Here is a 14,665-nt window from a genome sequence, read left to right as displayed (position 1 = left end):
ATTTTGAGTTATTGGTGGTTTTATTCTCCCACCCACTTTTCTACCACTGATTTCTCTTTCTCTTACCTTCCATTTCTCTATGCATTTTTCTTCTGTCCATTGTCCTCATATATTACACCTTCTCGCTTCCCATCTACTCCTTCACCTTCCTCCTTACATATAATCCCTCTTTCTTATTTAATTGGAAAAAAATTAGAAAGGTATTGATGTCTTTATGGCTGCATTATCTAAGGCGTTGGCTCTTGGTAAATTATTCTGACTGGGTCTCGGGTTTAAATCATGTGACCAGCAAACAGCTATACATAACCACACTGATTATTCTTAACAAAGATGAAATATGCAGAATACACATATATTATTATGAGGATATATAATGTGTATTTTTCTAGTATTTTCTTTTTATATCATTATGAATGTTGGTATATAATAACTATTAATACCTTGCAGAAGATTATGCCCAAAGGCGAATATTTGTGTAGCGCATAAGTGACAGAAAATGTTGGAAGAAATGAGGATACTCATAGTTAACTTGACATAGACATTTTATTTACAACAACACACCCGTCATCTCCCTCTTTCTCTAAACTCCCTCCTTCCATCTCCCTTTCTCTCTCTGGCCCTGTCAGTGGGGCATTAGAATACGCCGACTGCCCCCCTGTAGAGGGTAAAAGTCCCTCAATGGGGGTTCTGGATATGACCTTAAACTATATCCGATGGTGAGGCCCCAGCTTGCGGGCTCTTGGGAGTGTGGAGCCACCCTTTAATTGCCATTGCTCCCAGGTCCACTCTGACCTGGAGTGGTAGTAACTGTTAGGGTCCCAACTATGGGTTAATAAGAAACTGACTTGCAAAAAACAAATATATTCTATTAAAAAAATTTTCTTCAAAATCACCGGATTCTGCATTAAATAACCTGAAAAGGGTTGATATGCCGTAAAACAAAAACAACCAACAAACAAACCCTTTCTCTCTCAACATTCCCTCCATTTCCCTCTCTCTCTCTCAACACTCCCTCCCTCTCTCTCTCAACACTCCCTCTCTCTCTCTCCACACTCACTCCCCCATTTCTCTCTCCACACTCTCTCATCCCCCATCTCTCTCTCTCTGCACACTCTCCCTCCTAACCTCCCTTTCTCTCCACACTCTCCCTCCGTCCCATTCTCCCTCATTCCCTGCTTTTCTCATTCTTCCTCCTTCCCTTCCTCTCTAATTATCCCTCTTTCTATCTCTCTCTCATTCTCCACACTTTCCCTCCTTCCCTCTCCATCTCCCTTTCTTCCCTTCCCTTTCTCTCGACACTCTCCTTACCTCCCTCTATTTCTACTGACACTCTCCTTCCCTCCCTCTCCCTGGCACTCTCCTTCCCCCTCCTCCTTATCAACACTCTCCTTCTCTCCCCCTCTCTTTCGACACTCTCCTTCTCTCCCCTCACTTTCGACACTCTCCTTCTCTCCCCTCACTTTCGACACTCTCCTTCTCTCTTTCGACACTCTCCTTCTCTCTTTCGACACTCTCCTTCTCTCCCTCTCTCTTTCGACACTCTCCTTCTCTCCCTCTCTCTTTCGACACTCTCCTTCTCTCCCTCTCTCTTTCGACACTCTCCTTCTCTCCCTCTCTCTTTCGACACTCTCCTTCTCTCCCTCTCTCTTTCGACACTCTCCTTCTCTCCCTCTCTCTTTCGACACTCTCCTTCTCTCCCTCTCTCTTTCGACACTCTCCTTCTCTCCCTCTCTCTTTCGACACGCTCCTTCTCTCCCTCTCTCTTTCGACACGCTCCTTCTCTCCCTCTCTCTTTCGACACGCTCCTTCTCTCCCTCTCTCTTTCGACACGCTCCTTCTCTCCCTCTCTCTTTCGACACGCTCCTTCTCTCCCTCTCTCTTTCGACACGCTCCTTCTCTCCCTCTCTCTTTCGACACGCTCCTTCTCTCCCTCTCTCTTTCGACACGCTCCTTCTCTCCCTCTCTCTTTCGACACGCTCCTTCTCTCCCTCTCTCTTTCGACACGCTCCTTCTCTCCCTCTCTCTTTCGACACGCTCCTTCTCTCCCTCTCTCTTTCGACACGCTCCTTCTCTCCCTCTCTCTTTCGACACGCTCCTTCTCTCCCTCTCTCTTTCGACACGCTCCTTCTCTCCCTCTCTCTTTCGACACGCTCCTTCTCTCCCTCTCTCTTTCGACACGCTCCTTCTCTCCCTCTCTCTTTCGACACGCTCCTTCTCTCCCTCTCTCTTTCGACACGCTCCTTCTCTCCCTCTCTCTTTCGACACGCTCCTTCTCTCCCTCTCTCTTTCGACACGCTCCTTCTCTCCCTCTCTCTTTCGACACGCTCCTTCTCTCCCTCTCTCTTTCGACACGCTCCTTCTCTCCCTCTCTCTTTCGACACTCTCCTTCTCTCCCTCTCTCTTTCGACACTCTCCTTCTCTCCCTCTCTCTTTCGACACTCTCCTTCTCTCCCTCTCTCTTTCGACACTCTCCTTCTCTCCCTCTCTCTTTCGACACTCTCCTTCTCTCCCTCTCTCTTTCGACACTCTCCTTCTCTCCCTCTCTCTTTCGACACTCTCCTTCTCTCCCTCTCTCTTTCGACACTCTCCTTCTCTCCCTCTCTCTTTCGACACTCTCCTTCTCTCTTTCGACACTCTCCTTCTCTCCCTCTCTCTCTCTCTCTCGGCACTCTCCTTCTCTCCCTCTCTCTCTCTCTCTCGGCACTCTCCTTCTCTCCCTCTCTCTCTCTCTCCCTCGGCACTCTCCTTCTCTCCCCCCCTCTCTCTCTCTCTCTCGGCACTCTCCTTCTCTCCCCCTCTCTCTCTCTCTCTCTCTCTCGACACTCTCCTTTTCTCTCTCTCGACACTCTCCTTCTCTCTCTCTCTCTCTCTCTCTCTCGACACTCTCCTTCTCTCTCTCTCTCTCTCTCTCTCAACACTCTCCCTCTCTCTCTCTCTCTCTCGACACTCTCTTTCTCTCCCTCTCTCTCTCTCTCTCGACACTCTCCTTCTCTCCCTCTCTCTCGACACTCTCCTTCTCTCTCTCTCTCTCTCGACACTCTCCTTCTCTCTCTCTCTCTCTCTCGACACTCTCCTTCTCTCTCTCTCTCGACACTCTCCTTCTCTCTCGACACTCTCCTTCTCTCCCTCTCTCTCAACACTCTCCTTCTCTCCCTCTCTCTCTCGACACTCTCCTTCTCTCCCTCTCTCTCTCTCTCTCTCTCTCTTGACACTCTCCTTCTCTCCCTCTCTCTTTCTCTCTCGACACTCTCCTTCTCTCCATCTCGACACTCTCCTTCTCTCCCTCTCTCTCTCTCAACACTGTCCTTCTCTCCCTCTCTCTCTCTCGACACTCTCCTTCCCTCCCTCTCTCTCTCTCTCTCTCTCTCTCTCTCTCCCTCTCTCGACACTCTCCTTCCCTCCCTCTCTCTCTCTCTCTCTCTCTCTCTCGACACTCTCCTTCCCTCCCTCCCTCTCTCTCTCTCTCGACACTCTTCTTCCCTCCCTCCCTCTCTCTCGACACTCTCCTTCCCTTCCTCTCTCTCTCTCTCGACACTCTCCTTCCCTTCCTCTCTCTCTCTCGACACTCTCCTTCCCTCCCTCTCTCGACACTCTCCTTCCTTCCCTCCCTGTCTCTCTCTCGACACTCTCCTTCGCTCCCTGTCTCTCTCTCGACACTCTCCTTCCCTCCCTGTCTCTCTCTCGACACTCTCCTTTCCTCCCTTTCTCTCTCTCGACACTCTCCTTCCCTCCCTCTATGTATCCACCCTCTTCTTCCTTCCCTCTATGTCTCCACCCTCTTCTTCCCTCCCTCGTTTCTATCTCTACACTCTCCCTCCTTCCCTTCCTCGTCTCTATCTCTACACTCTCCCTCCTTCCCTTCCTCGTCTCTATCTCTACACTCTCCCTTCTTCCCTTCCTCGTCTCTATCTCTACACTCTCCCTCCTTCCCTTCCTCGTCTCTATCTCTACACTCTCCCTCCTTCCCTTCCTCGTCTCTCTCCACACTCTCCCTCCTTTTCTTCCTCTCTCCTTTTCTCTCTCTATTTCTGCTGACACTCTCCTTCTCGACACTCCTTCCCTCCCTCTCCTTCTTGACACTCTCCTTCCCTACTTCTCCTTCCTTCTCTTCTCGACACTCTCTTTCCAGACACTCTCTTTCCCTCCTCCTTCTCAACACTCTCCTTCTCGACACTCTTTCCCTCCTCCTTCTCGACACTCTTTCCCTCCTCCTTCTCGACACTCTTTCCCTCCTCCTTCTCGACACTCCTTCCCTCCTCCTTCTCGACACTCTTTCCCTCCTCCTTCTCGACACTCTCCTTCCCTCCTCCTTCTCTACACTCTCCTTCCCGACACTCTCCTTCCCTCCTTCTCAACATTCTTCTTCCACTACTCTCTCTCCCTTCACAACACCTTCCCTCTATCTACGCTTTTCCTACACTCTCTTTTTCACTCCATTTTCCATCTCTGCTCATATCTGGTCACTTCTCTCTTTTCATCCTCCTATCCTTGTCCCTTTCTCATTTCGGGACTGTTGATGATGCCTTTCAATCGAAGTTGCACTTAAATTTTTTTTTTTATTTAAGTAACTGATTGAAGTTACAAGTCATGTTGCACAAGATTTTTTTCTGACCACGAGACCCGTTTTTAGTTTTCTAGTCCTCACTCATACCCCTCCCCTTTTAGTCTTTTTCTGTTTTTCTCTACTTTCCTCTCTCATTATACATGTTTCCTCTTTTTCTTTTTCAGATGATTTTAATACTGCGCCGCCAGGGGCATACGGACAAGATATGCCTCCACGACGAGCGGAAAAAGTCCACGGTCCACCTTTTATACCACCCCATTTGCTTCAAGTCATTCTTAATAAGGATACCCCTGCACATGTAAGTTACTTTCTTTAATTGCAGTTTTATTGTATTAAGTTTAAAGTGTTATCTGAAAACAAGGGAGATAATTCAGTCATTTTGGCAAATATTAAGATTTTTGTTTTTTCTTCAAAATTCAGTTCTTCTTCATTATTATAGTAAAATTCGAAAATTAAAATATTAAATTTCAAGTGAAACCTCTGGTATCTACTGAATTGTCATGTCACAGTAATGAAGATATACAAAAGTTGCAAAAAAACGATAAGGTAGAAAATTAATTGTCAATAAAAATAGTTTTCTAAGACAATTAGCGAAAATCGAGTTTTGCAAAAAAAAAAAAAAAAAAAACAGAAACCAGAGAGTTCTAATTATAACACAATGGAGGTAAATATTTTCTAAAAAACTGAAAATCTTTGGCTGATTTAGTATAGCTTAATTTTTTCTAATTGTCTTCAAAAACTATTTGCATTAATAATTAATTTTCTGCTTTAGCGTTTTTTGTAATTTTTGAACATTTCATTTTTCAAATTTCATTGCAATAACAAAGAACAAAGAACACAAAAACAAAAAAATCTGTATGAGGTATTTACCTGTGACAACGAAATTAGCATATTAAAAAATTACATAACTTGATCAAGGTTTTTTAAAAAGAAAATCATTTTTTAAGCAATTAATTGGAATTTGTAGTCGCTGTAACAAAAATCTCATAAGTTTGAATTTTTGGGTTATCTCTCTGTTTTTTAAAAGATTGCTTTTAAAAATGGTAGCAAAAACAGCCACTCTACTGTTCCTCATAAAATTTGATTTTTTCATTTAAAAGTAAAACTACTTGATCAATTTGTGATTTTTGGAATATGTCATATATGTTAGGTCTAATTCAGAAGCAAGTTCTCAAACAATTGTGCATGGATTGGATTCGACTAAAGCTCTTAATTGATCATTGTCAACATCCGATGGTCGACCACTACTATGCTCATCATCTTCAAGACTTGTTGCTGCCGTGAAATTTCTTAAACCACCATTATATTGTGTGTTTAATAGTGGTTCCTGGGCCAAATACTTTGTTGATATCACAAGCTGTTTCAGCAGCTTTTCAGCCTAGCTTGAATCAAAATAAGAAAATTGTGCGAATTTGCTCATTTCCATTTTGTATTCAACGTTCTGAAAATACCTAATTGTTTTAAAACAATTGTAATTTAAACGATTAGATAGTGAAAAACACCCTTAAAAATGATATATATAAAGGTATTAGTTTTCTAAGACAATTAGCAAAAATCGAGTTTTGCAAAAAACAAAAAAAAAACAGAAAACAGCTCTAAAAAATACTGGATACAAAAATATTGATATCAAATATAAGCAACAAAATACCAATAACTATAATAAAATTAAAAATAGAAGACAAATAAATATAATCTGGTATACGGCCCCATACAATCGAATGTTAAAAACAAAACTTGGCAAGAAATTTCTAGATCTTATCGAAAAGCACTTTCCCGCAACCAACCTCTTGCACAAAATTTTCAATAAAAATACCCTAAAGTTATCCTAAAGCTGCTGCAAAAAATTTAGAGATGATAATTAAAGCACATAGCAAAATATTAAATAAAAACAATGTAAACAACAACAAAATAAACAATAAAAAAGTAGACACCATGACAAAAATAAAACTAACACAAAAGACACATATATAACTAGCAGAAATAATAATAATAATAAACCAACTCCAGACAATAACAACCATACTAGAAATAAAATAAAAATACTAATAACGAACAAGATAAATGCAACTATAGATACCGCACATTTTGCCCACTTCAAAATAAATGTCTAACCAAAAGCATAGTTTACCAGGCCACAATATTCGCTAAAGAAAACACGAATAACAAGAAATATTGCATAGGTATGACTTCCTTAGATTTTAAAACTCGATATTATGACCACAAAAGTACATTCAACAATAAAAAACACCGTATGAAAACAAAGCTAGCAAATAAATACTAGGAACTCAAGGAAAGCGGCCGTTCGCCGGTAGGCGAATGGAAAATAGTAAGACAAGCAAACACCTGTAGAGACCTAGACAACCCATGTAGATTATGCCTTCATGAAAAATTTTCTATCCTGCACTTTAAAGAATCCCAACATCTATTAAACTGTAGGAGATATATAGCGAACAACTGTGTTCACAGGTTAAAATTTACTCTAGGATAGACATACAAAATAATTTTAAAACTAACAAAAACAATAGAAAATAAACAAATAAATAAATAAACATGGATATACATAAACTATCATACATATATATGTATGATAGTTTATATATATATCTATATATATATATAACATAAAAAAACTAACCTAGATTTAAAACAGGTCAAGACACTAGATATCCAGGCTAAATAGAACATACAAAGAATCAGGTCAACCAGAGGTCAAGTGGGCCTTTGTTCTGTTAGTGCATGTTCATTGGCTGATAGGAAGGGCGCGATGGATACTAATAAGCTGATTGGCTAACTAAAATCTCAATAGAAGGTGCATATATAAAAATGACAGACAACCACAAAATTTGTGCATAAGCCTGAAGAATCCTAGAGTGGATGAAACGCGGATTATTCAGTGTAGCTTAATCCCCATATATATTTTATAAATTACTAACTAGCTCTACCTACATATTGAGCACTTTTGAAGTAAATATTAAAGTTTATGCATAAATTTATACTTTTGTATATTAATTTTATGTGAGTAAATGAAGTAGTTATAAAGGTATTATGAAAATTCATTTGAAATCACAATTTAAAATTCTGCAAAAATATTCTCATCAACCTAATAAAAATATAACTATTTGATCAATTTATGTGATTTTTTGGTATACAACATTTTTTTTTCATCACAGGTATATATATCATACAGATTTTTATTTATTTATATTTTTTTTATATGAGGGAGGGGAATTTGGGCCAAGTGCCAAACTTTTTATCCAAATGACTAGTTTCAACATATCAAATTATAGACACTTTTGATTTATTTAAACCGAAAGTGTTTGTAATTTGATATGTTAAAATGTATGATATAAAATATATTTAAAATGGCTGGATAAAAAAAAAAAAAAGAAGTACTGTAGTGTTTATTTATAGGCATTTTATAAATAGGAATGACTTGATTAAATAATGAGTTTACTTTAAAATTACAACAAATATGAAAATTCACACAAGGAATATCTGAGGTTTTATTGGCTGAACTGTTATGAGATGGAATACAAATGAGGTGAAGTGTAATTTAATCATTTTTTTTTTTATTTATTTATTTATTTTTTTTACACAGTGATCACCACTTATCAAGGCCCGGAAGCCACTCAGGGATAAGGGTTATTGCAAGTACATTACGTTAGTGTGGAGATTTGATGGAGTGTTTACTTAAGGGGGCGGTTCATTAGGAATTTGTTAACATTAGACTTGAAGACATCCAAGTTGTAGTCCGGAGGGAAGCAGGCAGACGGAACAGAGTTCCACAGGCGTGCAGTTCTAAGAAAGAAGCTTTGTTCATGGAATCCGCGTTTTGATTTAGGCACAGATATAGAGTGGGGGAAACTTTTCACAGTGGATTCAGCTAGACGGGTGTTTTTCGTGAAAGATTGGCGAGGGGGGACCAGGGATTGGAGTTCAGACGAGCACCTGCCATGAAAATAACGATAAAACAAGGATAGGCTCGCAACGTCTCTTCTGTGAGAGAGGGGTTGCAGGGTAGAGAAAAGGGCATCCCCCACTAAGCCACGAAGTCTATTTTGTACTCTGTCAAGGCATGATAGGCTGTTTTTGGCAGCTCCTGCCCAGATATGGCAACAGTATTCCATCCTTGGACGTACTTAGCTTTTATATAGATAGAGAATTGCATCAGTAGTGAGATATCTTGTGCAAAATAAAGTGATCCCTCATGCAGCACACTCTCATTTCTCTTCCTCTTTACAAACCATGAAATATAAACTAAAATGGTCCTTTTTATACATTCAGTAATACCTGGGGGTGTCAGTCGCCATGGACAGACTAAGCCAGCTTCCACTGAAGGAGGAAGTTTTTGGTTAAAGAAGATATACAGCACAGAGTATTCCCAAATGTTCACCCATCTAGTAGTGACTAGGCACAACGTTGCTTAACTTCGGTGATCTAAGGGAACTAGTGATTATGCTGTACAAAAGTTACAAATAACCTACAAAAATAGACTAACCCGCATCTAATAGAATATTATCAGCAAGCAGATCGCCCAGCCAATGCCGGGCATAAAATATGCTTAAATATAATATATTGATTACTGCAGATTTTTATTTATTAATATATTATATTAGACCTAATATATAGTAATGATTTAAAAAAAAAAAAAAAAAAAAAAAAGTTGTGTGCCACCACCGAGAATTAAAACAAAAACATTTAGCTTATGATTTACTTTTTCCTTTGACGTTAATGCCGAGCTATGAAAACATGTTTGCTGCAAAGCTGAAAATTATAACATGAACCGATAGATATTACGTTACATAAGCATATTTGTAATGCCATCATTCGACCTTCGCCTGGAAAATTCCATTGTTTTTCATTTTCACACCTTTGCATCGATTTTCCCCAGCTAAAACCCGACTATAAAGTTTTGCATGGGTTTGAATACCCTATATATTAAGTTTCTTGTCTATAAACAAAAACTGACAAAGGAGTTTGGTAGGCAAAATTTTTTAAACAAATATATATACGCATTCATAAAAATATGTAGAAAGAGGTTTCTGTTTACTATAACCTTTTTAAACAAATATTATGCAGGTATAAATTATGTAAAATATCTGCATGAACATAATCTTTTTTTTTTTTTTTTTTTTTTTTTTTGCTCACCACACACCTTCAAACACCTGGGCAATGCCAGGCGTCCAAGCTAGTTTTAAATAAATAGAAAAAAGGATTTTTAATATGAATATCAATACACAAAAAAAAAATTATAGGAGTATAGATAACAAATAAAAATTCTCTAGCCAGCATCGAAATTTTTTTTAGCTAACTTAAGTATTATTTAGATCTAACGACATTAAGGTTTTTACAATTCTTGCAGGAAGGTGTCAATATCCTCTCGCATATAGTATTTGGTATTCTTAAATTGTCACCCATTTGATAGTAATCAGACTCTACTTTGCTTAACTTCGAGGATCTAATGAGAAGTGGTGTGTCAGTATAATTGTGTTGTACATTAAATGTTTCTGTTTACCTTAAAATAGAGAAAATTATATATTTCTAAAATGATATCAAACTTAAATCTCAATTAAAAGCCACATGTGGGTTATATTTTGTTAGCCCGTGAAACGTTGAATATTTGTAAAATGGATGCTCATCCAAGTTAAATGGATTGAAATTATATTTTTATCATTTCTTTCATTCTTTTTTTTTTTAATTTTTATTTTTTTAATTTTTTTTAAAGAAAAGTAATGCTTTTATGATTCTTGCCCAGAGTTTAAAAAAAAAGAAAGAAAAATCTATATTAATGTACGTACTCATGACCAAACAAAAATATATTCCAAAGAGTATGTAAGTTCATAAAGTAGATTTATTTTTATAAAGAAAATCATTTAAGTAATTAATTGGTATTCATGGGCATAACAACATAAATCTCACAAGTTTTTAATTATTGTTGAGTTATCTCCCTTGTTTTGATTTTTTTTTTTTCAAAATGACAGTTTAAACGGTCACTTCTCCAACACTCATTAAATTTGATTTTTTTTTTTTTTTTTTTTTTTTTTAAATAAAACTACTTGATTATTTTTTTTTTTTTTTTTTTTTTGGTGGGGAGTATATTTTTATTTCAGCATGGGGACGTACATCATACAGATTTTTTTAATGTTTTTGTTTTTTTAATATTATATCAGGACAGAAACCACTTTTTCTTTTATGACAACAGGCTGTTTTATTTTCCTTTCCAGTGTGAACCGACACTCCTTCCTGAACCAAATCACGTGATGCTGAACCATTTGTATGCTTTATCAATTAAGGTTTGTAAAAATTATTTTGAAGCAAAATCATTTTGGTTGTTGTGGCGTTCACCCTGGATTCGTTGGGCCGGCTCCATCCAGCAAATTCACCGCATCCCGTATAACGACTGACCAGGTGTGGCAGTCAGAGGCTGTTTCCACTACAAGTATAAGCCATTTGTGGTTCCATTGGCAGAGCCCGTAGAGACGGGAGCCAAGGATCATTTCAGTATCCTGTTACATTGTCCTAAGCCAGGCCTTGAGTTGGCCACCGCAGTGTTTTTTCCAGTTTGGTGGTAGTGTTTCACAAATGAGGTCACCTGGGTTTTGGCGAAGCACATGGCCAAACCAGCGAAGGCGTCTAGCAAGGAGGGATTGTTGAAGGGAACGTACCTTGCATCATGCCCCAACCATGTGGTTGAAGATAAATTGTTGCCAGCGGACACGTAGGATGTGGCATAGGCAGTGATGGTCGAATATCTCTAGCTTGCAAAGGTCACTTACACACATACGCCAGGTTTCGCAGCCATAAAGCAGAATAGTGTAGACCAAGGCCTGGTAGATCCTGATCTTTGTTGAGCTTTATCTTCTTCTGGAACCAGAGCCGTGATCAAAGTCAGTCGACAGGTGAAATGAACATTGCTGATGCGGTTGTGGATATCTTCTTAGCCTTGGACTGTCGCGGTCTTGATGATGGATCCAAGGTATTTAAACTGCTTGACCTCTGTGGGGAAAACTGTAACTTACCTGAATAGCACGAGTTCCATGTTTTTTTTCCTCTAAGAAAAAAAAGTTAAAATGCCAACGTTGCATTTATATGTATGACGGTCATGCAACTTTACGTGTGAAATATACAAATTAGAGGCGAGGGAGTTTGTTGAACGAGTATAAAAGAGGAAGGGAAAGAAACCATCGACGAGTGGGAAGACAGAATGTTGGGAGAATGCGTGTTGAAACAAAACTATTGAAACTAAATCAGAAAAGACAAAACAACCAATTTAACTCTGTTCAAATACTGTAGAACCTCTTTGAAGGTTTCTGTGTCGAGATCAACCGATTGCTTTTCAGTTGGAGGGAAACTAGCAGTCAGAAGCTTGGTCTTTGGCGTGAATAAAACAATAAAAAATAAAGCAAAATAATTTTGTATATGTTTGAATCCTTCTCGGTGACAAATTTTTCAGTGCTGTGGAATTTTAAGATGGATTAGTTTGTAAATTGTGCAAATTTCCTACCATTTTCACAAGCTTATATACATTTGAATAAGATTGTCTTCAGACAAAATGTCAAGTAAACCATGCATTTTTTGGTACTTTGAATGGTCATAACTCCAGTTCTAATGGACCAATTTTTAAAGATATTTCTTTGTTTTTTTATACTCTTTTCAATAATGTTTAATGAGTTTATTCGATCTAAAGAAAAAATGGTTTGGTAGTGATACAAGTGAGACAGTTATGGCAGAGCAATGAACACGTAATACATATTCACAAATCTATTTTATTTATTTGTAAACGTGCTTTAATATTTTTCTTTTCTTTTCAGGATGGCGTCATGGTTTTGAGTGCAACTCACCGTTTCCGTAAGAAGTATGTCACCACATTACTGTACAAGCCCATCTAACATCGGAAAGACAGAAAATAAATTCTTGGATTACACCCCACCTCCAATCCCAACTTACAGCTTGCTTGTGATGATGATGATGAACGTTACTCTGTAAGAAATAAAAGTTTGTATATAAATGACGCGTCTACAATCTGTTGGCCAAATTGTATAAAAAACATTTTTTTTTTTTCTTGTTCTTGTGGACAAAGCTCTTTGCAAAGATATTTTTTTTTCTGAAAATGCTTTGCCCATTTAAGGCTTTTTATTTTAGGAATTTTCTTTTTATTTGGGCTTTAAAAAAAATTATCCGGACTTTAAAATAAAAATGCAATTGATGCAATTTTTTTATATAAATAAATGTAGATGGGTATACAATTGAAAAGTGGGTTCATTTTTATTTGAAGGAAGATCTTGTTGGAGATGGTTTATTAAAATTTGGTTCTTTTCCATAATTCCCCCATATTAAAAAAAAAAAAAAAAAAAACCTGTATGATCTATGTACTTGTGACAAATGTAAATACCATGTTCCAAAAATGACATAAATTGATCTAGTAGTTTTATTTTCATAAAGAAAATCATTTTTAAGCGATTAATGGAAATTCGTAGGCATTACAACATAAATCTTACAGGTTTGAATTATCTCCCTTTTTTTCCTTTTTATCTTCGACTTTTTTTTCAAAATGGCAGACAAAAAAGTTGGTCTTTTGTTAGATTTGATTTTCTTATTGAGAAATAAAATTACTTGATCAATTTACGTGATTTTTGAGAGATGATATTTTCGTTTTGACATGGATATGTATATCAGACAGTTTTCTTTTATTTTTTTTTTTTATATTCTAGACATGAACAATTTCTTTTTATTTAGGTTTAAAAAAAAATTATCTGGACTTCAAAATACAATTCATACAGTTTGTGTGTGGATGTGTAGATGGGTACAAAATTTAAAAGTGGGTTCATTTTTATTTGTTGTGGATTGTTTATTAAAATTATCCGTTATTTCAGAATTCTAACATAACCTTTTGGATGTTTGTGGAAAGAAAATCTTGTTACCAATAATTATCACAGAATATCATTAAAATTCTAAAAGATGATTTACTAAAAGCAAATGTTTGGTTCTAATTTAAAATCTAACTGAATTGAAGAAAAGCAACAAAAATATAGAAAAATCATGATTTTTGGAATACGACATCTTCATTCAGTGACAGGTGTGTACATCATAAAGATTTTTTTTTTTTTTTTTTTTTTAAATTAGGTTGAATTCTAAATAAGAACTAAAAAAAAAAAAGAAGCATACATCCAATTTTATTAACTAATTACATCTTCCAACTAATATTCTAAGGAATAGTGTCAGAATTAAAATTCTGGCAGTTTGTGGAACATTTCCATATAGTATGGGGAACAGATGAAATTGCAGTTCCAAATAAACTAACAGGAAAACTATTTGTTATACTTACATATTAGGCAAAAATAGTTATCTACATCAAAAATTGGTAAAAATGAATAGAATTTTAGGGGTTGTTTTACAATCTACAGATATTAAAAAAAGTGGTCAAAAAATTGAATGTATTACAAATAAATATTACCAAAGGCAAGATAAGTTACTTTTCTACCCAGCTGGATAGGTTTGGTAACATTTACTTGTTATATATTTAATCTGCGGGCATTGTCAAGGCTGCTGCAAAAAAGGTGGGCTCTCTCTACTGTGCTAGAAAGTTACTTACGCCTAAGAGTATCCTTTCACCATTCACCCATGTATGGAGTATTGTTGTCATATTTGGGCTGGTGCATCTCTTACTAGTCTATCACTCTTAGACAAGGTTCAAAAGAGAGTCGCAAACCTAATAGGTACCGCACTGTCAGCTAGGCTTCAACCGCTGTCCCCTCGATGAAATGTTGCATCTGTCTGCCTGTTTTAGAAGTATTTTAATAGTTTTTTACCTGCAATTCTCATCTGTAACCTATACTGAATAAGCATCCTGTTTTGTGGAATTTCATTTATATGAACACTTGCATGGTTTTTCTTCATTGCCCGGTGGCATGGACAACAAAATGGAAGACTTAAAGTGGATAGCATCTTTCTTTTATAATATCTTTCTCTCTCTCTCTCTCTCTCTCTCTCTCTATTCCACTCTCATTCTCTCTCTATTCTTTCCCTGCCGCTCTATCATTTACTCCCTCACTCTCTCTCTCTCCCCCCTCTCTTGCTTTCTATGGCAACTGAAAAAGAAAA

General features: G+C 37.3%; 1 protein-coding gene across 3 annotated transcripts in view; it reads left to right on the top strand.

Moving 5' to 3' along the window:
* The window catches only part of LOC145303472 (5'-AMP-activated protein kinase subunit beta-2-like), a 90,003-nt gene extending 77,186 nt beyond the window's left edge, over positions 1-12,817 (top strand). For all 3 annotated transcript variants that reach the window (XM_080144821.1, XM_080144820.1, XM_080144822.1), the window contains 3 exons: positions 4,729-4,862; positions 10,789-10,857; positions 12,376-12,817. In XM_080144821.1, coding sequence (XP_080000947.1) covers positions 4,729-4,862; positions 10,789-10,857; positions 12,376-12,453 — 281 coding nt within the window. In that variant the 3' untranslated portion in view covers positions 12,454-12,817. The remainder of the gene's footprint in view (positions 1-4,728; positions 4,863-10,788; positions 10,858-12,375) is intronic.
* Positions 12,818-14,665: the final 1,848 nt, after the last annotated feature.

This window comes from Euprymna scolopes, chromosome 19 (genome assembly GCF_053919585.1).
Source record: "Euprymna scolopes isolate OS-2025 chromosome 19, ASM5391958v1, whole genome shotgun sequence".
NCBI classification, from domain to species: Eukaryota; Metazoa; Mollusca; class Cephalopoda; order Sepiida; family Sepiolidae; genus Euprymna; species Euprymna scolopes.
This window is presented reverse-complemented; position numbering and strand designations above follow the sequence as displayed.